This window comes from Octopus sinensis, linkage group LG17 (genome assembly GCF_006345805.1).
Source record: "Octopus sinensis linkage group LG17, ASM634580v1, whole genome shotgun sequence".
Lineage (NCBI taxonomy): Eukaryota > Metazoa > Mollusca > Cephalopoda > Octopoda > Octopodidae > Octopus > Octopus sinensis.
Window position 1 is genome coordinate 27,771,621 of NC_043013.1, and position 27,500 is coordinate 27,799,120.

The window sequence follows — 27,500 nt, forward strand, 5'->3', positions numbered from 1 at the left end:
CATGTGGTGGGACTGAACTCAAAACCAATTCTTTGCAAAACAAGCTTCTTAACCACACAGCCAAAGTATGGGCCTAGTTTGGTGAAAAAGTATTCTTTTTTTTAATTGTTTAACCTGTTTCAGTCATTTGACTTGGGTCATGCTGGAGCACCACCCTTAGTTGAACAAATTGACTTCAAGACTTATTTTTTGTAAGCCTAGTACTTACTCTATTGGTCTCTTTTGCTGACACACTAAGTTACAGGAATGCAAACACACCAACATTGCTTGTCAAACAATGGTGGGGGGACAAACAGGCACACGCACAAAAATATACACATGCACACACACACACATACACACTCACACACACACACACACACACACACACACGATGGGCTTCTTTCAGTTTCTGTCAACCAAATCCACTCACAAGGCTTTGATCATCCTGAGGCTATAGTAGAAGGCACTTGCCCAAGGTGCCATGCAGTAGGACTGAACCCAGAGCCATGTGGTTGGGAAGCAAGCTTCTTATCACACAGCCACACCATTAATGAATTTTATTTTTTTACATATTTCAGATTTTTTTTAATATTTTGCAAAATAAAACATAAAGCAAATGAAAAATATCTTTATTTGCTAAATTAAATGATTGATACATTTATTTAATTTATGAAATATCAAAAAAAAAAAAAATCATTATTTCCATGTATCTGAGAAAACTGATAGTCTTCAGTGTGAAGTTACATAATATAAAGAATTCAGTAACAACAAATAGCTTGTTATGTCATAAATATTACTCTTGTAGGAAGAAAGAAAAAATAATGAAGAAAAACATTTAAAAAAAAATGAAATTGCAATTGAAATATGAAATATGATCAATAAATTTGGTTATTTTGTGTTTAAAAAACATTTTCTGCAAATATTATTGTAACACAGAAATGGATTTCTTAAGGCATCTTCTAGAACAATATTAAAGCTGATAACTTTAGCAAGCAGACAAAGAGAAGTCCTGGTTTGCTTGTTAATATTTCCATCCCATTATTCATGGTAGATTTATTTGCGGTAACATTAGTTTTGTGTTTTACTGTGACATTTTTTCTTCTTTTCCATTCATTTTCTTTATATGTTTCCTTTTTGTCATTATCTGTTTTATGTTCAAAAGCCATTTTTTTCTCATTGTTCTTTGATTTTTTCTTGCCATTTATGATGTCATTTGAATCAGAAGATAAGAAGACAGCATCAGCCAAGGGCAGTTCCTGCTGTTTGGTTGCTACTGTAGAAGCAAGAGTTAATGTATTCACTGCGGAACTGTTGTTCAAAATATCTGTGATGAAGTTGTTCTGCAAGGTTTGATTATGTGACAACAATGATTTCAACACTTCTGCTAGTGATGAAGTATTGTTTAAGGCAATTTCTTCCAATACAACTGTATCATTTTGTTGGCTCCTTTGAGAAATCTCAAATTCTATCCATCTTTGAAGAGCCAAGTTGTCCTGTGAATTGTTTAGTTGTGAACCGTCACTTTTTGTTACCAAATTCATATCAGAAAAATTGCTTTCTGCCAGAATTTCATTCTGCACAGCTGTTTTATCATCATCATCATCATCATCATCATCATCGTCATCATCATTGAATTTCGAATCTAAGGAAACGGTATCAGTTGAAGTTTCATGAAAAGCTTCATTTGCTTCTTTAGAAATATTTTCATTGAAATTGTTGGCCAGATTTGCAAATGTTGACTGTTTTTTCTGTGTAATATCTTCTGTAATACTTGACTTATTACTAAGAGACTGATTTTGTGCAATTTGTTCAAATGCTGTCTGAGGATATTTTGTAGAATTATTTGCCATGTAAAGCTCAACATCTTTTAAATAGGGCTGTGGTTTCATAAAGACATTTACAAAGCTAGATAAAGAATTGTTTTCAAACAGCTTCTTTCTAAATTTGTCTATTATATTTACACTTGTATTCTTCATTGGCATTGCACTGATTGATAGATTTCTCTTTGGGTTAACATCATCAGTTTCTTCTTCAAAGTGAAAATCTATTAACTTGATAGAATTATGCTTCTTTTTCAATTGCCTGCTTGATTGAAGAAAAGTGTTATTTCTCATAAGAAATCTTTTACGGTTTGGATCAAAGTTTCCAGAAGAATTTCTTTGGCTGGAACTATTTTCAGTGCGTGCAGCTGAAGAATAATCTATTATGATCAAAGAACTGGGGTCAGGGTTACCATTATTGCAAAAATCAGTGGAACAAGATTGATAACAGGTCAAAAGTTTAGAGTCACGGAAACATTTGTTGCCCCTATTGATGTTATCACAAAGTCTGGCAAAAGATTTCACATTTCCTGTGTCTGAAGAGAGAGAGAGAGAGAGAGAGGAAAAGAGAATGAAAGAGAGAGATGTTAAAAAAAAAAGACATTTATAACAACAAAAATAACAATAGTATTAACAATAACAATAAAACATTAAACTGATAACAAATATGATGTCAAGGATAGGTACATTAATAATAATAATAATTATGTTGAAAGAAGAATTAATCTAATTTATGTATGGGAAAATCAAGGTTTCACTGTTTTTAAGAAAACATTGTTAAAAGCTGAGGGAAAAATAAAACTTGTTCTAACAAGAATATAATGAGAATGACAAAATGACAAAAGAGTCGCTTTTGTATTGTGTTTATTTATTTATTACTCCATTACTCATTTTTCTTACATATCTAGGATAAGAACGGGCTGAGCAGAGTTCAGAGAGCTTCTACCTTTGTTGGTAACTAAGGGGCTCTCCCTCAGAGTGAACGGCAGAGTGTATGATGCCTGTGTACATACAGCTATGCTACATGGCATTGAGACATGGGCTTTGACTACAGAGGACTTGCAAAGGCTTGAAAGAAATGAAGCCAGCATGCTCTCGGTGTTCATGTACAACAGAGTGTAAATGGTTTTAAGAGAAAAACTGGGTATAAGAGGCATCAGATGTTGTGTGTTAGAGAGAAGACTGTACTGGTATTGTCATGTGATGCATATGGATGAGGACACCTTCAATTTAAAAAAACGTCTTTACTGATTCATCATGTTGCAATTCTGATAATTCTTCTTGGTATTGAAACGTCAATCAGCAGTGGTTGAGTTAACCAAGACAGAAAATTCATTGCCTTCAAATCACAAAATCTGTCGTTGAAGTCCTTTATTAAGATATCCAAATGGTCAATAGTTATGGTGGCAACATCATTCATTATCTCACATTTACTCAACCAGTATAACTGATTGAAATTTCTTTTGGAAACATTTTTTGGAATATTTTGAGGGCTGTAATGAATCCAAAAATCTTTGCTTTCGCATCAACAAGCATCATGTTTGCACCTTGATGTTGTTTATTCAAGTTTCCAAGTTTCTCAAAGATGTCTTTTCTACTCTAGGCACAAGGTCCACAATTTTGGGAGATGAGTGGGGGGCAGTCAATTAGATCGACCCCAGTACGCAACTGGTACTTAATTTATCGACCCCGAAAGGATAAAAGGCAAAATTGACCTTAGCAGAATTTGAACTCAGAATATAAAGACAGACGAAATACCGCTAAGCATTTCACCTGGCGTGCTAAAGTTTTTGCTAGCTTGCCAACTTATTTCTCAAATATGTCTGTCAAATAACTGACAAACGCTTTTCCATCCATTGTTGACAGAATTTTCATTTCACATTTATCACAGAGAAAGTCACTAAGATGATCAAATACTTGCATGAGCCATTTAACCCTTTCGTTACCAACCTGGCTGAAACCGGCTCTGGCCCTGAGTACAAATGTCTTGTTTTCAAAAGTTTTGAATTAAAATCTTCCACCAAACCTTAGTCACAATTTATGTTCCTAACACTAGCTTAACCCTTTTGTTACCAACCCGGCTGAAACCGGCTCTGGCCCTGTAGTACAAATGTCTTGTTTTCATAAGTTTTGTATTAAAATCTTCCAACAAACCTTAGTCACAATTTATGTTCCTAACACTAGCTTAATGATAACTAAGTTATTTTACTAAATTCTTTGTAATATTTAAAGTAATTGAAAGAAACATGGAGCATCTCAAAATAAATACAGTAATGAAAGGGTTAAAGCTATTTCCACTTGCTATAAGCAGGGAGATTTTGTAGCTCACTTCAAGGGCACAAATGTTGGATGCCTGTTGTGCAGCAAATAGTGAATTGAGTTTTGTTCGGTTTTCAAAATTTTCTTTCAGTGATTTGAAGTACTCCAAATCTGAATTAGAATTGTTGAGATGTCTTGTCCTCAAGAGCGTTTTTAGCCTGCCTGCCTTCATTGATGCATTGCTCATTTTCTGATGACACAATAAGCAGAACGGTTTACATTCATCATGCTCATTGGGAATAAACCCAAACTTCAAAAACCCCAACGAATATTGACGAGTCTTCTTCTTGCTTTGTTTACTCATCTTAAAAAGGGCTGACACAAATCCAAGAAAGTGATGAAGTGATGGAGATGACGATTTTTGCACTGTGAAGAAAGAAAGGGATTCAAAGCAACAATCAGCAATGGTGAGCAGAGGTGACCTGCTGCTTTTTTAAACACTTCACACTGGACAATAGATACTGAAACAGAAACAAATGCCTAACAAATGCAGATACTTCACTCGGTACGCTGATTGGTCATAGCTACATAGATTCCCATGGTTTAAGTAAAAATATTGCATGGCGATGTTTTTTTTTTTTTCATTTCAACGTCCAAAGATAGGCTCAGGGTCAACAAGTGTGCGTTCAAGTCACTTGAAAAAAAATGTTCACAACCCACACTAACGCACACCCCACACTAACGCACACCCCACACCAGTTTTTTTCCACCCCACACTGGGAAACACTGGTCTAACCCATGCCAGCATGGAAAGTGGATCTTAGACAAAAATGATGATGATGTTGATGATGATGATGATGATGATGATGATGATGATGATGATGATTAAGATGATGATGATGATTATGATTATGATGATTATGATATATATATATATATAGTTATCATGATGCAGATAGGCAAAATAGAACTCAAAATATGAGTGTATATCTATATATACATATTTTTATTAAATTTTAGTAGAAGCAACAGAGTGACTAAGGAGCTGAGAGTTTCGTACATTAACACTTATCACTTGATATATATATATATTACTCTAAAAATGGATTGTATAAGCTTTCAACAATGAAATGATAAAAAATTAATAAAGACAAATGTCAATTTCTTTCTACACTGTAAGTTAATGACTTTTCTGTGTCTGATGAAATCCCATTTTATTTTAATAACCATTACTAGTTTAATTATGTATAATATAATTACTACGATAGGTAAAATTTAGCATGTTAATTATGTTATGTCTGTGCTCCCCTCATCACTCCCTAAAGCTTAACAACCCCTTTGACATGCCCAGTACCACCTTGGAGGTGGTACTGCTCACATTGAGAACTTCTAGTCTAGATTGTTCCAGCAACTTTCAATTGATTTTGCATGGTGTCCCTTCCTTTTAACCACCACATATGATTGGCTAATGTTGTAATGTTGTGCCTCTCTTGGATTTTAAAAGAGGACATGTGGTCATTAAACCTGGCTTTAAATGGGCTCTCCATTGCTCATTTATCCAATATATTTCCATATAAATGTCTCTCTCTATTGCTATCGTTGTTATTGTTAGTGCAAACTTTATGCATAACCCGTGTTTAGAACTCAGTGTCCATCCTTGTATATTGAAAGAGAAAGTTGTGAAGAGAACTTGAATATTATAATCAAAGTTTTCTTCCACTGGTCTCCATAGTTACAAAGATTACAGAGTACACAGAGAAAAAACAAAACTGGAAAGTTGGTTCTGAAATTATTTGATTACATCATCTTAGACATGTGTCTGTATATAGTTTAAATATATGAATCATATATATATGTATGCATGTATATATAAGACTGTAATATACAGGTATATATAGGCATGTGTTTATATGTATACAAATATGTGTGTGTCTGTATGTACATAGATAAGTAGGTGTGTGTGTGTGTGTGTGGATGGGTGCATTTGTATACGTGTCTGTGTGTCAGTGTGTCCATGTGTATCTATACACATATATATGTGTATGACAATATCCATTACCTGAGGTGCTGTAAGATACAGCATAAAGAAAAAAAAAATGAGAAAATGTCTAAGATTACCAAATAAGCACAGAGATTGAGAAAAGAAGTTATATAATTTTACAAAATATTCTGTGTATGTTTATAAGCACACATTGACAAAACAATATGATACAGTTTCTTTGTTTACATAAAATTAATGATGTTTATGTTGATGTATAACTTTGTTTTTATTCCTTTGGAGGTAATTTTTTTGAGTATAGACATGTTCACCATGACGCATGTTCAAACTGCAGCATTTGCAGAATTCTCCCTCACTCGCTCTTTCCTTCTTTCTTTCTTTCTTTCTTTCTTTCTTTCTTTCTTTCTTTCTTTCTTTCTTTCTTTCTTTCTTCCTTCCTTCTTTCCTTCCTTCCTTCCTTCCTTCATTTCTCATTCTCTCTCTCTCTTCCACTCTCTTCCACTCTCTCTTTATCAACTCCACTGCATCTGCCTATGTGTATGTGTGTGTGTTTATACACACACACACATGCATACACACACACACACACATAAACACCCCATACACACATATACCCCCCATATATATATATATACATATACATATACATATGTATACATATATATATGTATACATATACATATGTATACACACACACACACACACACACACACACACACATATATATATATATATATATATATATACATATGCATGAAACTGATTGGTAAGATCAGCCCTGATGAATATATAATACTATATATTTCAGATAATATATACATGTATACATTATATATATCTGCATTCATATATATAGGTATTAAACTATACATATATATGTATGTGTATATAATAAGTATGTCTGTGTTTATATATATATATATATATCATCATCGTTTAATGTCCACTTTCCATGCTGGCATGTGTTGGACGGTTTGACTGAGGACTAGGAAGCCAGGAGGCTGCACCAGGCTCCAATCTGATCTGGCAAGGTTTCTACAACTGGATGCCCTTCCTAACACCAACCACTCTGAGAGTGTAGTGGGTGCTTTTTACTTGGATAGCAATGCATTAAAATACTCATTGATTAAAGTGGATAGGAGAAATACTGAATATATTTTGTAGAGTATAATGAATTAATTCTGATGATGACATTAGTTTCTTTGCAGATCTTCATTAGAGAACGAAAATTCAATATATGATGGAAAGACAAGTTAAAGTGGCCCCATAAACAAATGAATGTATAAATACAACATGAGTTGCACGTGATTTAGCAATAAATAGGGAGGAATTATTCTTGGATATAATTAAAAGAAAAAATTGGAAAATGAAACAAAAACATTGAAAAATGAAATAAAGTTGGAGTTAAGTGAGACAACTGTTGTTATCGTTAGGCCTAACTCATCGTAAAGTCAATACCACCATGACTGATATCCAATCTACAGTGGAGAAGGCTAGCCACTGGATTTGGTTAAAAAGAGATGATGAGCGATGGCTAGAAGTATATTGAGTTCTTCATAACCAGCTGATCTAGCAAGCGGGGCCTCATATCAGTGAGGGGGACTGGTGCGCATTGATGCCGTTGAGAGGTAGGCCCCGAAACGGCGCGCATTCTCTCCTGATGACCCCATACACTTGCTAGCTTCCGTATATACGGAGCTTTTAACTGGTAGCACTTGCATGTGCAAGTTGTTTGCAAGATATTATTTCAGATAAAATCGTGGATAAGGGAGATAAGTCAGTATAAGTTTACGCAAAGACAAATTAATAGTGAAAGGTAAATGTAAATGAATGAGAGATATCTTAGAGTGAGATAATTATGATGGGAAAGCTTAAAATCATGAAGGTTATTAAAATGGATAATTAAATAATTAATTAATGCTATGGGATAAAGCAGAATATTTAATCAGGGCAATACATATTAGACATTATCAGAATAGTGTAAATTTGGAGGAGAGGAGGTTAAATTTATGATAGAGACTTACTTTTAAATATTTGGAATTAAATGTCAGATTTTCAGTCTTGTAGTTCTAGATATTCACGATATAATTGTAAGTGCAAACACCAAAGATGAATATATTGAACTTAATTGCGTTACTTAAGTAGAGTTATAGAGACATATTATCACTGTGTGTGTGTGTGTGTGTGTGGTGTGTGTGTGTGTGTGTGTGTGTGTGTGTGTGTGCACGCACGATACCTTAATTAGATTCTGCAAATATTAAGTGCATACATATTTGGATATAAGAGTATAAGAGTGATTGGATATTAAGTTAACTTGGCTGTAGGTTAAGTATTCTACTTGTGAATTAAGGTTTGAGTTCCATACAAGAAATTTCAAATTATAATCCTTTAGACACATTCCTAGTTATGTATTATTCTAATTTGTCAAAAGAAACTTTTTGAAGTGTTTGCATTTATTAGAAATCTCAGATCTGACATTTAAGTTATAATCAAGTATAATTTTTTTTTTTACGTTAACATATTTCTCAGACTTTTGTTATATTAATATGTAGCTTGCATTTTTCAAGAAATTTGCATTGAATATTGACTACAATCCTGCATTCTTTAAATATCTAAGTATAGTTGATTAATTTGGTGACATTCTTCTTTTCTGGGAGCAAATATGGTTTAAAAGCAATACTAAAAACCACTCTCCATCATTCCAACATAACACCTGGTCTTGGCATCTCAATTTTGTTTTGTAGACATGACCTCTGGTTCATAAATAAGTCCTTTGGTATTATATCACTGATTTAGAGGGCATGAAGTTTTAGTTCTCCATGAGCAATTTACATTTGCTGATTTAGTGGAGTTACTTGAAAATATATTTTCTATGTTTGTTGAACAACAATAAATAAAACTAACAACCAACTTTATACATTTAGAGTTCAACTACCTGTCAAATGTAATTAAGCAAGTACCAGTAGCAATGAATAACTGTATAAACAGTCTCTTTTCTGATGGTGTGACACCTAATAGGGTTGAGAACCAGTAAACCAGACATTTGCACATAACCATTTCAAAACACAAAACCATGCAACTTATGTACTATGGACAACAACAAAATCTCTACTCAGGGGAGATATATGATTTGGTTTAATTCACCATTTAGCAAAAATGTATGAGACAAAAAAATTACTCTCCTTAATCAAAAAACAATTCCACAAAGATTACAATATTCCTAAATTATTCAATAGAAACAATATAAAAGATTATTATTCTGCAACCATAGAAAAGAATACAGGATTCTGATGTCACCAGGGAAATGACCATCCCTGGCATCCACACGTGCTACACTCTCAGAGACTCTCTGTAAGTATGCACTTTGATATTTTACACATAACATACACATACACACACATACACACACACACACACACACACACACCATATAACAACATTTACAGTACACACACATTGTTATGTTATTTATATAGGGTGTGTAAGATATTTGAGGACAGATTTATGCTTATAAAAAAACAGATATATAATTAAAGGTAATAATTTTATTTATCAAAAAATTCTATGAGGATAAAATAAACCTTCTTTTCTATAATGTTACTCAATAAAGCCACCTTCAGCTTCAACAACTGCTTCTATTTGAGGTCTAAATCACCTACATGCTCGAATCAAGTGATCCTGGTTCATTTTGGATGTTACTCCGACTATGGATTGAGGAGGCCAAATGTTAGAGGTTATGTGGTCATGAAAATTTTCAGCCATTCATTTCTGCATTATTAGAGTCATGTGTGATAGTGCAGAGTCTTACTGAAACACATATGGCCTTCCATTGCATACACTGTCTATCCAGGGCTTAATTATTTCCAGGATCTCAATGTAGGTGGCAGAGTTAACTCTAAGGCCTTATGGAAAGAAGTAAGGAGGCATCACATGTTCTTCATTGCTGACAACCCCTAAAACCATGACAGTTACAGGAAATTTTGTATGCATAACACTTGGAACTTCAGAAGGGTCTGCACATAACCGTCTGTCATTTCTTCAGTTAACTTTTTGATCTTGGTCAAAGTTTTACTTGTTTGAGAAAAACCAAATCAAATCTTCTGCTAGATTTTCCAGTTTGTTTAACCCTTTAGCATTTAAACCGGCCATATCTGGCCAAAAGTATTCTGCCTGTTTTATGGTCAAACTGGCCAGATCTGGTCTCTCACACCAACCCTACAATATCGTTTTAAAAATTAACAGCTACCTCATCAAAATCTCATAGCTACAAGATAATGCATGATTAATTCAAAACAATGAAGATAAAAAAGCATTAGTTTTGGCAGAATAATGTGAACACTAAAGGGTTAAGAGCTTTTAGATCTGATGTATTGATTTTCTTTCACTTTTTCTGACAAATTGACCTTTTCTCATCATATAAGACTTATATCTGATGTCTTCATGGACAACATTTCTGACTGTGCCTTCTGACACCTGGAGATATTTTGCAATTGGCCTCATGGACTTTTTGGGATTGTCATCAGTGGTCTGTTGAACTTGCTGGATGAATTCAGGTGTTCTGATGATTTCAGAGCATTTAGAATGCTTTTTATGCTTTGATATTGGTGATACGTTTCCATCTTCAGTCTCTAGCTCATTACAAACTTTGTAGACAAAAGATCTGGCAATTTTTAATAATTGAGATATTTCTAAATTACTATGCTCAGCCTTTATAACCACAATAACAGCATGCCTCATCATTTCTTGAATAAGCTGAGGGTCTGCCAATATTATTTTCTGAAACAAAGATTATACAGAGTTAGCAAAAATGCAGCAATGACCCAAAAAAGGTATTCCTCAAATACTTTTTGAAGACACAGGAGGCTGTGACAAGGGTCCTGGATAGCTTCAGTTTGAAAAACTTCAATGGGCCTTCATGAAGTGGCTAGAGTGCTACAATAAGTGCGTTCAAGTCAGAAGATCCTACATCAAAGAAAATTAGAGTTTTGTATTTCTTTGAAATTAATTAATTTCACCTGAAATGGTTTTAAAACTTCTGAAACACACTTTGTGTGTGTGTGTGTCATTATTCAGTTTTATTTCAAGATTTCTTGTCAATAAAGAGCTGGTTTCTAACCTAGAACCAAGGCTTCTTCATTGGAATTTCAAGATCATCAGAGTGTTTTTATATATATGTATGTATATGTGCAGATTTGTCTCTTTTGTTTTATGTATGTATTCTTATGCATATAGTTGCATGTCTAGACATGTTCATACATACTTAAATGATAAACTTCTGGAAAGTTTTGCAGATTTTTACTGTTCCAATAATGGATTAGATCTATAATCTTTGAATAAGCTTCCTCCTTTTTGATTTTGAGAAGCCTAATTTCTCAAGATTGGTATTTGGCTAGTGTGTTACATATCCCAGTGCCCCAATATTTACAGGTATAAACCTGAAATTGTAATCTGGATAGAGTGGCTGTAGATTCCTCAATAGTTCAGTGTGGGTATTTTCTTTTTTGCTGATCTTTAGTATGTATGTGTATGCAGAAACATATATACATACTCACATACACACAAATATTTACACACATATATACACACACGCACGCATATAAAGGCATATATATATATATATATATATATATATATATATATATATATATATACATACACACATACACATACCAAACCATACAAAGTCACTAAGTATTCTAACTGTCAAGAATTTAAATTTATATCTTCAAAACAATGAAAATAAATTTCGCCTCTAAGACTGTTAAAACTTCAGTGAAATCTTATTAAAAATATATGTTTGAAGGAGTTTTGGCGTTATTCACTGCAATAGTAATATAGATATAAAAATTCAAACTTAAAAGTTTAAAGGAAGCAAGGGGGTCATAGATAAAGATCTCTCCTAAAGAATTGTTATTTGAAATATAGGTCATGTGAGAATGTTTAAGAAAACACTGAAGTCTGGTTGATATATATATATATATATATATATATATATATATATACACACACGTGTGTGTGTGTGTGTATATGTATATAACACATAACTGCATAAATCAGATATATATATGTATGTATATATATATGTATATGTATGTATGTGTGTGTATATACACACCCACACCCACATATATATATATATATATATATATACATATATATATACATACATATACATATCTATATATACATATATGTTTACCTACATATAAATTGTCACTCTTATTTCTTCATGCCATTTGTGCAATTTACATCTTTTATATCTCTGAGAAGGAGTGTCCGTGCATACACACACACACACACACACACACATACACCCTCCCCCCATATATATATATATACACACACACATATATATATTACATGTATGTTTACGTATATTTATGGGTATAAATAGACAGACAGATAGGCAAACAGACAGGCAGATAGATGAATGTATATGACTGTATGTATGTGTGTGTTATTGCTTGAGATTCTGTTCCTTTCTCAAACAAACAAACAAAACAAATAACATCAACATCGACATCAACAACGATATAATATTTCCCCCTTGTCACCATTGACACTCTCTGCTTTATGATAGTAGCTTTGAAAGATCTATAATAAAAGTTTACAAATGCTTGGTGTGAAAGTGTTTGTTTCTTTTCAGCGAGGGAGTTCTCAAGGGAACAGTTTTCTTGAAAATATAGATATTTATAATTTTTTATTACACAAACGTTAATGATTTATTCATGTATAATATTATTGTTTCTCAGGTCTTATTATTGTTTATTTTATTCTATTTGTTTCAGTCATTGGACTGGAGCCATGCTGGAGCACTGCTCTGAAGGATTTTTGCTAAAAAAAATCAACCCCAGAACTTATTTGTTTATTTTCTGGGCATGGATACATTGAAACTCCGACGTCTGACAGCTGATTTGGCAGACAGCCATAAAATTATTAACCATCTTACTAACAATAACTCTGAGCACCTTTTCAAACTCCACCTGTCTAACACCCGTGGACATGTTTACAAAGTCAGAAAACAGCACAGCTCCCATGACTTTCGAAAATATTTTTTCCAAAAGTCATGGAAAAAAGATTTGCTGAAGTATGGAACAAACTGCTGGCATCAGTTGTTAGTTGTCGGAGCACTGCATCCTTCAAAACTTCCATGCTTCCTGAGATTCGCCAACACTACACTTTCTCCCCTCCATACACACGCAAGCATGTATCACTGTTCACTTTTCAGACATTTGTACATTACTGTAAATGCTTTATATGCACTTTTGACAAGTTGTGGTACACATGAGCACTGTATACAATAATTTCATTATTATTTTTATTTTTATTCTATTGATGTATTTTGCTGAACTATGAAGTTAGGAGGACATAAACAGACCATCACTGGTTGTCAAGGCCTGCTTAGTCAGGACTGACCTGGAGTTAAACCACAAGTGTAGCAGCAAAACCCTCCACCACAGCAACAATAATAAAAAAAAACATTAACAACAGCAACCATAATCCTTTCTACTATAGGCACAAGGCCTGAAATTTGGGGAAGGGACTAGTCGATTACATCGACCCCAATGTTCAACTGGTATTTATTTCATTGACTCTGAGAGGATGAAAGATAAAGTCGACCTCATTGGAATTTGAACCCAGAACATAAGGATGGACGAAATGCTAAGAATTTTGCCTGGAATACTAACAATTCTGTCAGTTTGCTGCCTTAAACAACAGCGACCATAATAACAACAACAATGCAGAAATAATATCAAAAATAGCAATAACAGCAGCAACAACAACAATAACTCTTTCTAATATAGGCACAAGGCTTGAAATTTGGGGGAGGAAGCAGGGTGGTTAGTCATTTACATTGACTTCAGTGCTTGTCTGGTACTTTACTTAGACAATTTGTTATATCGCACGTTCGAATGGCGTGCCTTCGCCAATGATGTACCTCAACTCAACTACCGAACTCTCACTTCCGACGACTTGACTCAACAGAACTCGATGTCCAGACCACCGACAGCTCCAACTTGCGCTCTACCTGACACTTCTTGTCTAGCTATCATGTCCACTATTTATACATATTAGACTAGCCTACTTATCATCTGGAGGCATCTACACAACACAACTGTAAAAGAAGGAAAGGCAAAATAATTGACTTTGGAGCTATTTGACCTTAGAACATTAAAATGGATGAAATGCCACATAGCACTTTGTCTGGTGTGCTAACAATTTCTGCCAGCTCACTGCCTTCAAATTTTTGTCACAAGGGCAGCTTGGGGGAAGGGATTAAGTTGATTACATCAACCTCAGTGCATAACTGGTACTTAAATTAATCGACTCTGAAAGGATGAAAGGCAAAGTTGACCTCAGCAGAATTTGAACTCAGAATGTAACAGCAGACGAAATGCGGCTTAGCATTTTGCCTGGCATGCAAAAGATTCTGCCAGCTCGCTGTCTTATATAATAATAATAATAATGATAATAATAATAATAATAATAATAGTACTGGCTATGGAAAATGAAGAAGGTGAAGATAGTGCCAATTATTGTTGTGTCTTTGGGAACTGTATCTGAAGGCATTAAGGGGAATATAAAGGAAATTGGAATAGAGTGCTCAGTAGAACTTTTACAAGAGGTTTGCTTCCTTGGCATGGCCAGAATAATCAGGAAAGTATTAGGTAACTGAAAAAAATGGATAGCATGGTACTGTGGGCTGCAGGTAGTAAGCCTGCTATGCATCCAAGACTCAAAGAGCTCCAACAAAACCTGTGGTAAAGAGTAATAATAATAATGATAATAATAATAATAATGATCACAATAATAAAACAGGGTGAAGGATGAAGGGGACAATACAAAGACAGATGTAAAGTGTGAAGGCTTACATATAATGAGATGATAATAATAAACAAATAATTATATATGTAGAAAGTATACATGGTATACAATAAAACAAAGAAGGAAGGTAGCAAGCTGGCAGAAACGTTAGCACACTGGGTGAAATGCTTAGCAATATTTCATCTGTATTACGTTCTGAGTTCAAATTCAACCTAGGTTGACTTTGCCTTTCATCCTTTTGGGGTTGATAAATTAAGTACCAGTTGCATACTGGGGTCGATCTAATCATCTGGCCTTCCTCCCCCCAAATTTCAAGCCTTGTGCCTAGAGTAGAAAAAAATAAAACAAAGAAGGGAAGTATGCATAGTATACAACAGTGAAAATCAGAAGGATGGTGGTGATGAGGTCCTCCTGATACAGAAAGACGTCTAGGGATAAGCAAGGAAACATACCAGGTACAAGGTTTGAAATTTTCTGGGGAGGGGTAGAGTCAATTACATCACCTCCCAGTGCTCAACTGGTACTTATTTTATCAACCCTGAAATGATGAGAGGCAAATTTTCCCTCAGTGGGATATGAACTCAGAACACAAAGATGAGGAAGAAATACAGTAAAGCATTTTGTCCAGTTTACTAAACGTTCTGCCAGTTCACTGCTTTATCAACAACAACAACAATAACAAAGACAACACAGGAGGTCAACGAGACTTAATGCTCATTACACACTTACAATTTACGGAAAAACGAACCCAACAACAACAACAAAAACAAAAACACCCCTACAATTTTCTTGATTTACTCGTTAACCGAAGTAAAAGATTGTTACCTGAATCAATAACTTTGGCAGCAAGACAGAACTGGGAAGCACAATTAGTGGGTTTTCTCAATCCTGTTTGACCAAAGAATGGATGAAATTCACAGTGACGATCAGTGCCAACTCCACTGCACAAGTGGCATTGAAGTGCACCATTTCCTGCAAAAGAAAAAAAAAAGAAATGAAGAATTAACTGAAAATACCATGTATATTGAATGATACATTTAAGACAGTCATAGCGTTAATTGGTAAGATTAGTGAATGTTATATTATAAAAGGACATTTAATTGCAGAATCTTAATTGCTTTGTGATTTTTTTCCAATGATCTGACTGGGCCTGACGAAGCCTTCCAGCTTCACAGACCCCAGTTGAACCGTCCAACCCATGCTAGCATGGAAAGCGGACGCTAAATGATGATGATGATGATGATGATGATTGTTGTTGTTAATTGTTAATGTATGTAGTCAAGTGGTTACCATATTAGGATCATGATAATAAAGTTGTGGGCTCAATTCTTGAGCTGGTTAGTACATTAGTACGTTGTGTCCCTGAGAAAGGCACTTAATTCCATCTTGCCTCAGTCTACTCAGCTGTAATGAGTACTAGTCAAATGCACACTAGTCAAGTGCTGGTGCTGTCCTCTCTCACTCCAAGTGTCACATCCTGGATGCTCTTCTGGGTCAAGAGTAGGTGGTCTGAAGGAGAGTCTATACCTGCTCATGGCTACATAGGTATTTGTAGCAGCTCTGTGTTTGATATTGGCTTACATGCAATTATACATTTCTCTATTTCAAAGTTGGCTCAGTCGACTTTGTGTGGTTGCACCTTTTGTGTCATTCTCTGTGAATGGTTTGAATGGACTGTTTCCTTCTGCTTTGGCATTTATATAAAGCATGGCAGTCACCTATTTCTCACTAGATAGTTTTCCTTCCTTCGCTTTAGAACTCTCTCAGCATGTAGTTCTTTCACTCACATCAACACTGGCTGCTCAGAAAATTATCTTGATGAGCCAGAGGACTGAACAAACACTGTGGCCTTCTTGGAGGCATTCTTGTGCACACTGCTAGTGCTACCATCGCCTCCATGTTGCTTTGGTTTGGACCAACCAACTGTCCATACCAGAAGAAGATTTAGTTTAGCCAAGTGTCACACGCTCAACTGCCAGACACAGTTATCAACAACTAAAAGTGGAGACCATTTGGCTAAACCTTTAAAACAATTGGAGAAAGCATGATACATGTTCACTCATCATTTCATTAATTTCTTTGATTCCATGTGGGGCATAGGGTACCAACAAGAGATCTCCATCTTCTGTGATCTTTGGCAATGGATTACAGTTGTTTCCCAGGTGTAACCACCTGTCAGCAATTCAGATTTTGTGACCCTTTTCCATTTGGTTTTTGGTTTACCATGCTTGCATCTCCCTTGAGGTGTTTAATCGAATATTGGAAACAGGTTTCTATAAGGTACGTCTTGGCCAACCCCTTTTTTTCTCTTCTTCCTCTGGGTTTCAATAGGTTGCTGTGTTACCTGTTCCCAGAAAGCTTTGTTTGTGAGTCCGTTCTTGCCATCTCATCCAATCGATGATCTGGTGACATCTATTCATAAACATTAAGATCTTTTTGATAGAAAACTATGTGACTTGCCATGTTTCACACATGAACAGCAGAACAGTTTTCATCTTCATGTTAAAGATCCTGAATTCTGTGTTTGTTGACATGGTCTGTAATCTCCTGAATGCTGCTGTAATCATCTCAATCCTTGTCTTTATGTCCTGATCTGTTCTATCCATCTTATCAATAACACCTCCCAGGTATTTGAAACAGCAAATCAAATTTGCTTGTGAGGGATGGTTGTGGTGATGGTCTTGTACACAGAGAAAAGAATAAGTACCGCAGTTGATTTGTTCAACGGTGCCCCAGCATGGCCAAAGTCTAATGACTGAAACAAGTGAAAGACAAAAGCTAAAAGACAAGTAGAAAGCCTGATATTTGGTCGTGGGGGTCACTTCCTTACAATCATAATATCTCTGGATTCCTGAATACCATCATTCTTTATACTAAGATTGAATCTTGCCAAGATTAATTTTTCCTGATCATAGACACATATAAAACTGAAATGATAATAAAATTAGGAAAATGAAGTTCGTGTGCCAGGAAAAGAGGTGAGTTCTGGGGTTTCAGGTAAGGCTGTTCTTTGAAGAGATCAGATGTGTGTTGGAAGTCTGTGGATTTAGCTGTGAAGTGTAAGATAAAAGTTGGGTGGGGGATAAATGAGAGGATAAGACAAAGTAAATGGTAGCTTAATGACCTAAACGACCTATGTATACCCACATATATACATACATAGACGTGAACACACACACACACATGCATATATATGTGAGTGTGTGTGTATATATATATATATATATATATATGTATAAATGTTTATATATATATACATTTATATATATGTGTGTGTGTGTATGTATATACACATATATATATGTATCTATCTATCTATATATATATATATATTATATATATATATATATATATAACATTATTGGTGAATTGAAGAAATGGAGCTGAACGCAGATTGAACAGAAATCGTTTTATTTCATTCTACACGTGTTTCGAAAGGCACAAATTACCAAAATCCGATTGAATAATGGGACCATATTGTGTCTTTCTCTTCCTGAAGAGAAAGACACAATATGGTCCCATTATTCAATCGGATTTTGGTAATTTGTGCCTTTCGAAACACGTGTAGAATGAAATAAAACGATTTCTGTTCAATCTGCGTTCAGCTCCATTTCTTCAATTCACCAATAATGTTTTAAGTTCAATTATCCGCACCAACGCACGGTTGCAACACCATATGGTTGTACCTCCAACCGTGCTGTTTACTGCTGTGATTTTTGCTACTAAGGTATCGGTTAAACTTTTGATTAATCTACTACAAGATTATTCATCTTTCTATTTCACATAATATATATATATATATATATATAGAGAGAGAGAGAGAGAGAGTGGTATATATCTGCACATATATATATATATATATATATGTATGTATGTGCGTATGTTTTACCTAAGGTAATAAATCCCAAAATCCATATCAGGAGATTTGTATGTTCTTTGAATATTCTCTGCTTTTATTGTTTTTTTATGTCCATTTTTTTCCTACTATAGTAAGTGACTAATCTTTTCTCTTTGATAATTGGATTAAAAGCCTTTGGTGGCAATAATTTCTTGGCTCTCTGCTTGTTGATGTAACTAAACTATTGGAATGACAAACTTTTGCCTTTGTTTTTTTGTTTTGTTTTTAGATCTTTTTTTTTTAGTCTTGTTCTATAATATAGTGTTTTTTTTTTTGCTTTTAATCATGAAAAGCATTAAGAAAAAAAGAAATTCTTGTTTTTGAAGTTTTAAGTATTTACAAATAATTTTCTGTTGTTGGCTAGTTTTGAAGGCTTTTAAGCATTTGATGTTAAAAAAAAAAACAGTGATAAAATTACTCATAAAAATAACAATAAAAATTAAAATGGAACAAAGAAAAGCAAAGCAAAATTTCCCATGATCCTCAGTGGCTCACACATAAAGCCAATGGTTAGTTTCTAGAATTTTAATGATCCAAACTAAACAAACCAGTGCAGGAACCTCTATATGGTTGCTTGACCTGCAAGAAATAGCAACCAGACATCTCTTAAATTACATCCTACAACATTAAAAATACACATTGTATAATATAGACCTCGTTACAATAGATCTGCATTACTTTACACCCAAGCACTACATTATCTAATGTATTCTTCCCTTTTTTTTTCAAGGTGGTAGTACATCAGTTGAAGGAAATTTAGCTGCTATTTCTAGCAAGTCAAAAATACAATCTAGAGCAGGGGTTCTCAACTATTTTTTTTTTATCTATGGACCGCTATAATTACTATTTTATTCTGGTGGACACCCATAGCCATTTGATATCTAAAAACTAGTTTTATGGATACTTCTTTCAAAATTCCTAATTTGTTTTTTCACACATTGACTTGTGTAGGTTGAACCAATCTTTTATTTGTTTCAGTCATTTGACTGCGGCCATGCTGGAGCACTGCCTTTAGTCAGGCAAATCGACCCCAGGACTTATTCTTTGTAAGCCTAGTACTTATTCTATCGGTCTTTCTTGCCGAACCGCTAAGTTACGGGGATATAAACACACCAGCATCAGTTGTCAAGCGATGTTGGGGGGACAAACACAGACACACAAGCATATACATATATATATATATACGATGGGGTTCTTTCAGTTTCCATCTACCAAATTCACTCACAAGGCTTTGGTCGGCCCAAGGCTATAGTAGAAGACACTTGCCCAAGGTGCCATGCAGTGGGACTGAACCCGGAACCATGTGGTTGGTAAGCAAGCTACTTACCATATAAAATGTTCGTCAAGAAACCTAGATCTTTCTTGCAATACATAGCAATACATACATCTGAAGCAAAATATTTTCAGGGGCCCTTAAAATGATATTGTGAATCCCCAATTTACTATTTTGTTGTGTGAACCCCAACAAAAATCTTATGTGAACCTTCAGGGGGCCATACATACCCCAGTCTAGAACCACTGATCTAGAGTCTCCCAACATGATGGTGGTGCCACAGTTTGGCATGGTAGTTGAATTTTGTTCTTGTTGCATACTGGAGGTCAATCTAATTGAGTGACCCTCTCCCCCAAAATTTCAGGCCTTGTACCTAGAGTAGAACAGAATATACCGTATGCGTTGTCACACTGCAAATCACTGCATGTCAGTCTATAGTGTATACTTCTCAACATTACTTGAATGCAGACTGTCCAGAAAGTGCTGGATATTTATGTGCTACCCAGATATTCCCCAACTATCCAAGGGTTAATGCTGGTTGTGTGAGTGTTAATGTCAATGTCTGGGGAACAGCAACAACAGTGTCGGTCAGGGAGTTTGACTGGGGCGGTACGTCTGTCAAATGGTAACGCAGGTGTCCCAAGGCGAGCTCAGCGTGGACGGAAACCACATGTCGAGCAAAAGGGCAAAAGCTCGCTCGATCTCGATTTTCAGTACGATAACTGGTACTTAATTTTTCGACCCTGAAAGGATGAAAGGCAAAGTCAACCTTGGCGGAATTTGAACTCAGAACATAAAGACAGATGAAATAACACTAAGTATTTTGCCCATCGTGCTAATGTTTCTTATTTCTTTACTGCCCACAAGGGGCTACACACAGAGAGGACAAGCAAGGACAAACAAATGGATTAAGTTGATTATATCGACCCAAGTGTATAACTGGTACTTATTTAATCGACCCTGAAAGGATGAAAGGTAAAGTCAACCTCGGCGGAATTTGAACTCAGAACGTAGCAGCTGACGAAATACCGCTAAGCATTTCGCCTGGCATGCCAACGATTCTGCCAGCTCGCTGACTTAAGGCATACAATATAATATAGTGTGAATAGTGGTGGGCAGTATGCAGGGGATTATTGTATGAGGGGAGGATACAGCAGATTATTGTCTGGGAATCATGCAGGGGATTATTGTACAAGAAAAGAATATGATGGATTACTGTGTAGGGGATTGTGCAGTGGATTACTGTGGATGAGAATACAGTGGATTATTGTTTGGGAATCATGCTGGGAATTATTGTGCAGGAAGATAATATGATGGATTACTGTGGGGAGATTATGCAGTAGATTACTGTGGGATGAAAATACAATGGATTATTGTAAAAGGGAGGAGGTAGTAGGTTATTGTGAGACTAGAAAACTGGTTTACTATGGAGGGAATCTGCTGTGGATTATTGTGAAGAGAGAGATTACTGTGGGTTATTGCGTAAGAGAGCATACAATGGATTATTGTAAGGAAGGGGCAGATAACTGTTACATACATGTAGTCTTCTTCTCACTGTCTCAACCTCAGTATTTCTTTTCTTTTCCCTTCTCTCTCTTACTCTCTTCCTTTCTTCCCTCTCTCTTTCTCTTCTCCCTTCCTCTCTCACACTCTCTATCTTCACCCCTCTCTCTTCCTTTCAGATCTGCAGTTCTTAATGTTATATCTCTGAGTTCCACATACCCGTTGGGGATTATGTAGTGGATACGGCTGTATGATTACAAAGTTTGTTTTCAGTTTAATCCCAGTACAGTCTACCATAATGCTGGGTCAATCAAAGCCTTACAATTGGAATTCTGTAACTGTGTGACAAGACTCTTGGAAGAACTTCTTTTGCATAACAACTTAATTTGGCACACAGTTCAACACCTTTAGGTGCTTTTAATAAAGTCCGTTCAATTAAAAACATTCATGTTAGCTTTCTGGAATGAGAATATCTTCCTTATACTAGACTTGGCGGCTCCAAAGATAGGAAAGCTTCAATGTGATGTAGACTAGTATCATCTCCAGGATCAGAGTTAATCTTTCATAAAGTAGACATCATTAAAATCTCAGAACTAAACTCTGGGATTTGTGAGTGAATCACACAGGCTCATGGGAAAATTTTTGCTTTATATTAATTTTTGGCTTTTTTGTGGAATTCTTTTTTCTATGGCATTTCCTATCAAATAGAAAAGCTTTGAAAGTTACTCAACAACTTCAGAAACAAAAAAATATATATATTTGTAAATATTTAAAACAAAAGACTATATTTTGCCTCAATGTTTTTATAAGAAGTAAAAAAAAAATGAAAAGAAAAGAACAGAATCATATACAAAACAAGACTAAAAAAAGTCTAAAAAGGACAAAAGTTTGTCATTCCAATAGTCTGGTTACCTCTAATGACAAGAGAATGGAGGAAATATTGCCACCAGAAGGCTTTTAATCCAGTTATCAAAGAGAATAGATTAGTCAGTCTATGGAAAAAAATATACATAAAAAAGTAGGACAAATTTGCAGACTTCAAATCTTCTGATGTGGATTTTTGGATTTATAAGCATTGGTGTGTGTGTATGCGTGCGCACACATGTGTGTGTGTGTGTGTACATATATATATGTATATGTATGTAAATATATATATATATATATATATATATATATATATGTATGTATGTATATGTATATGTATATATACACACATATACATATGCAATGTGTGTATATATATATATGCATACACACACACACACACACACACACACATATATGTATATATTTACACACACACACATATATATATGTATATATTCAGGTATGTATAAACACATGTGCATGAATGCAGGTACAGGTATGCTGTTGGAGGATAGCTTTCAGGTGCATTTTAGATGTGAGCATGTGTTTATGAGTGTGTTGCAGCAGTAGACATGATAAAAAAAATTTATGTGCATTTGAGTAAGTGCGTATGTATGCACTGTAGAATGTGTGTCTATATCTGTGTGTGTGTGTATGTGTGTTTGTATGCATCTGTATGTGTATGTACATGTGTATATGTTCACAATGGTGCAAAGAGGCAAGTGTTTCACTTTGAATCAAAGAATATCTCGGTAAACTAATCGTTTTTAATCTTGTTAAATAATCTACTGAAATAGTTCTATTCATTCTGAGGACATTTATACCTTTAAAAAAATGTGAGTGAGGTTGTCAAGTCTGACAATCTCACTTGCATGTTGATGTTTGTGTACATGTGTGTATGTGTGTGTCTGTGTATCCAGTCTTACTTTAGTGGAATTATGGTGGTGTCACTACAATGTCCAGTCCTTGTTGCAGCGTACTGACCCAGAGAGTTACACATGTAATGCACAAGCTGCAGGTAGGGCCTTTCATGCTGGACAAATCAAAGGCTAGTGACCAAACTAATATGGACCACTCCTTCCCAGAGGCAAAGGCAGGTTCGTGTTGGGTTAACACTTCTGTCTAGAAGAAAACTAAATCACTGAAGCATTTATATAATGTCAAAACGAAGAGGACCTGGGAGGTGGAGGCCTTTCCTTCAGGAAATTATATGCCTGAAGCATGAGTAGAAATAGAACCCACAAAAGAGGTGGAAGAGAGATAGAAAAATAAAGGATCCAACTGTACAGAAGCAAAAGAGATATTACACTGTTAAAAGATGTGGAGAAAACTTATCAATGTCCTATGCTCCATAAGGAGTGAAATCCATGGTAGGAGCTGCATTTCCCCAAGTGGAAAGAGAGAGAAAGAGATAGATAGATAGATAGAGAGAGAGAGAGAGAGAGAGAGAGAGAGAGTGTGTGTGTGTGTGTAGGGTTCATTTTGCCTGAGTAAAATGATTGAAGTTCCATTTTTCCATTGTGAATTGATTGTTGTTCATTTTGCTTTGGTGAAGTAATAGGGGCTAGGTTTTAATTTAATGAAGAAAATGGGTGGTCCCTTTTGCCATAGCAGAGTGATGGAAGTTCCATTTTCCCTCCAGGTGAATAGAGATTGGGGAGGGTGTTCATTTTGCCTCAACAAATTCTGTCTGATCCCTGCAAATATGGAAAAGTGGGCATTAAATGGTTATGATGATGATGATGATGACAATGATGACCATCATCCTCATCATCATCACGACAGTCACTCAGTAATTTGCTGTGCCAATAATTCTTCTTACATCTCTTTTAAAAAAAATTATGTTAATAGAAATGTTAAAATGAGCAAATTTTTAACACCCCTGTTCATACTGGATATCCAAAATTAGAGGGTAACAAGGAACTTAATCCAAATTTTAGGAAATAAAAGAGTTTAACCCTATTGTTACAAACCCAGCTGAAACCAGCTCTGGCTCTGGTTTTCCTAAGTTTTGAATTAAAATCTTCCACTAAACCTTACTCACAATTTATGTTCCTAACACTAGCTGAATAATAACTAAGTTATTTTACTAAATTCTGTTATATTTGAAATAACTGAAAGAAACACAGAGCATCTCAAAATAAATATGGTATGAAAGGGTTAATGCTTAATTTAGGCATTTTCCACCCATGAGCCACAAAGATCTGCAGGTGTGCTGCTAGATTTTGAGTTTCAATGTAACCAAAATCCTTTGAAAATCCAAATACATAAAATACTTATATGTTTTTAATATACTGCACTGATGCACATGCATTTCTTTGCAGCAAAGTGCAATACATGTCTCTGTCCCAGTTTTGAAATAATTTTACGACTTTATAATATAAAACTTTTTATGCCACATAAAGCTTTTATCAATTTATTCAGTGTGATGGGGATTAAAAAAGTTTGAAAATTGCTGGTTAATATGTTTGAAGAGAATTTATTATTGTCTTAACGTTTACTTTTCTATGCTTGCATGGGTCAGACAGAGTATAGGAATTTTTTAGAAAATTCTGGATAAATCAGACTGTGTAGTCTTCATGCCATAATGGATATGAATGATCTTATGCTACTAAAATCAAGAATTGAACAAGAGACAGAACTTTTGCATTTGCAAGATTTACCATATTTATTCGTGTATAAGCTGCATTCAGTGCCAGATTTACCATTGTGCTCAGGTGGGCTTAAGCACAGGGCTCTATTGACCAGGGGCAGAGAGCATCTTCCTGCCCCTAAAATTTGATTAAGATTCCTGCCCCAGCAAATTTGACTAAGACTTGTCTTTAAAAATAATGATTGATCTGGTAAGACGTAATATCTTAACTACTACTAAATTTCCTGAACTTGTATGTCTGACTGTCCAAGTAAGGGGCCTTATAACTTAACTAGCATAGGGTCTCATTTGCCCTAAATCCAGCACTGACTGCACCCCTAATTTAGTGTAAAATCTTGGTACAAAATTTTTTCTCCACCATAGTTTTAGCTTTGTTACATGTATAAACAACCCCAGGTTTTTCAATTAAAATCCAGTACAAAATACATGAGTAAATGCAGTGAGTTTACTCTGCAGAAGAAGAGGTTGAGAATTCTAAATTTTATTGAATTATTACGTGCAGGATCTACTTCTGTTGAAGGAACGCAGTGTGATTGCATCATTAGTGCAGCAGGACTGCAACCTGATTGCAGCTTGGTGTCACATGACTGCTGCATGCTAGTAGTATGCCTGTAGCATGACAGTAGTACAACTTGCAACATGGCTTCAGTACAACCGCTGCACACCTTGCAACGTAACTGCAGGATGACTGCAGTATGATGGATATCTGCACAATCTAACAGCAGAAGACATTAAAATATCTCATTTACAATTTCTTAAATTTGGAGGGACAATTTCAGTCAGTGAGTCAACAACCAACAAATTACCACCACCACCATCATCATCATCATCATCACCATCATCATCATCTGTAGCAGTAGTGTTGGAGATAGCATTGTCATTACTATCATCATTGTCATCATCAGCTGTTGTCTCCTCTATTAAGACAACAAGGAGATAAGTAATCTGTAGATCTGTCATCAACTGGGATTGCATGTTTTCTCTCACTCCATTAACCTGATCATCTATATAAATCAAACTTCCACTATTTCCTTTTATTAATGTTAATTAATAATTGCACTTAACTTTGAACGATTTAATTATTGCCTAGAGAGAGAGAGAGAGAGAGAGAGAAGAGAGGAGTAGTTATTCATATTAAATTTGAATGTACCATATTTCAAAGAAGGACACATTTCCTGATTCTACTATGTCCATTATTCCTATAAACCTTCAGTAACAATAACAGCAACATTTGTTGTACTTTAGGGAGTTAGCAATTTAAATCTTAGTTGTTGCTTAGCCCTAGGTTAGTCTTGACTGAGCAGACCTGAAGTCATTCAACTCCTGATCATGTCTTTTTTCTTTTTTTTTCAGGTGTACTTCAATCTGCACTATACTCTCTTATGTGTCCTTTCTTTTTTAAGTCACTTGGATGTGGCTTTGAAGGATTTGGTTGTTCTCTCTAGTAAGTCAAAAAACTATCTTGAAGTTTACTTACAGACTCATTTAAATCTTAATATCAATAATTGCTGCCAAGATTTCACTCATAGTTATGTTTTCTATTAAGGAAATAAAGATAAGTTTCACCCACATTGTTATCACTTGTAAGGTTTAGGACTTCCAATGACTCGTTCAAATTATTTCTACTGTATTTTCTAGCATACTGATCACCATAATATATAATGCAAACATGTAGTGAAAGCGTTAAGACATCGTCATCGTCTTTCCAAATCCTGCAGCATCTCACATGGGATTTTTGGTCATCCAAAGTCATCTTGTGGAGGCACGTGGCTTAGTGGTTAGGGTGTCAGCATCATGATCGTAAGATTGTAGCTTCGATTCCTGGACTAGGCGACGTGTTGTGTTCTTGAGCAAAACACTTCATTTCACGTTGCTCCAGTTCACTCAGCCGGCAAAAATGAGTAACGCTGCAATGGACTGGCATCCTGTCCAGCTGGGGAACACATACGCCATTGAAACCGGGAAACCGGGCCCATGAGCCTGGCTAGGCTTTAAAAGGGCACATTAATTAAAGTTATCTTGGTGTATAAGTTAATCTATGATTTATTTTCTTTTTTTGCTATAGATTTAAGTTTGAAAACTAACTTGTAGACCAGAAAATATGATATTTTCAAGCAACTCTACAGTTTTATGGACATGTTTATGTGGGGTGCAAACCCTGTTATGTGGTTAAGGAGTTTGTTTCAATCTCATTGCACAGCATAGCACACCATGAATAAGTGTTTTCTACTATAACCCAAGGTTTACCAAAAGCCAAAAGACAAAACTGCCTACCCTTCAAGAACACAGAGATATACAAAATGCTGAAAACGGCAGCCGCCATCATTATGGTTGTCATCTTCATTATCATTTCTGTCATCATCATCATCACCATTTTCTTTTTCTTAATTGTTATAAGTATTTCTAATTTTAGCACAAGG

General features: G+C 35.2%; 1 protein-coding gene and 1 long non-coding RNA gene across 2 annotated transcripts in view; one reads left to right on the forward strand and one right to left on the reverse strand.

Annotated features, from left to right (window-relative positions):
* Positions 1-697: 697 nt before the first annotated feature.
* The window catches only part of LOC118766765 (protein PFC0760c-like), a 32,824-nt gene continuing 6,021 nt past the window's right edge, over positions 698-27,500 (reverse strand). Inside the window, exons 2-3 of the mRNA XM_036510474.1 lie at positions 15,712-15,858; positions 698-2,338 (exon numbers count right to left, since the gene is read on the reverse strand). Of these exons, the coding sequence (XP_036366367.1) occupies positions 942-2,338; positions 15,712-15,858 (1,544 nt within the window). The 3' untranslated portion in view covers positions 698-941. The remainder of the gene's footprint in view (positions 2,339-15,711; positions 15,859-27,500) is intronic.
* LOC118766766 overlaps positions 8,241-27,500 on the forward strand; it is a 34,479-nt gene continuing 15,219 nt past the window's right edge. The window contains exons 1-4 of the long non-coding RNA XR_005002680.1: positions 8,241-8,251; positions 20,631-20,782; positions 22,107-22,113; positions 23,879-23,889. This is a non-coding gene — a long non-coding RNA (uncharacterized LOC118766766). The remainder of the gene's footprint in view (positions 8,252-20,630; positions 20,783-22,106; positions 22,114-23,878; positions 23,890-27,500) is intronic.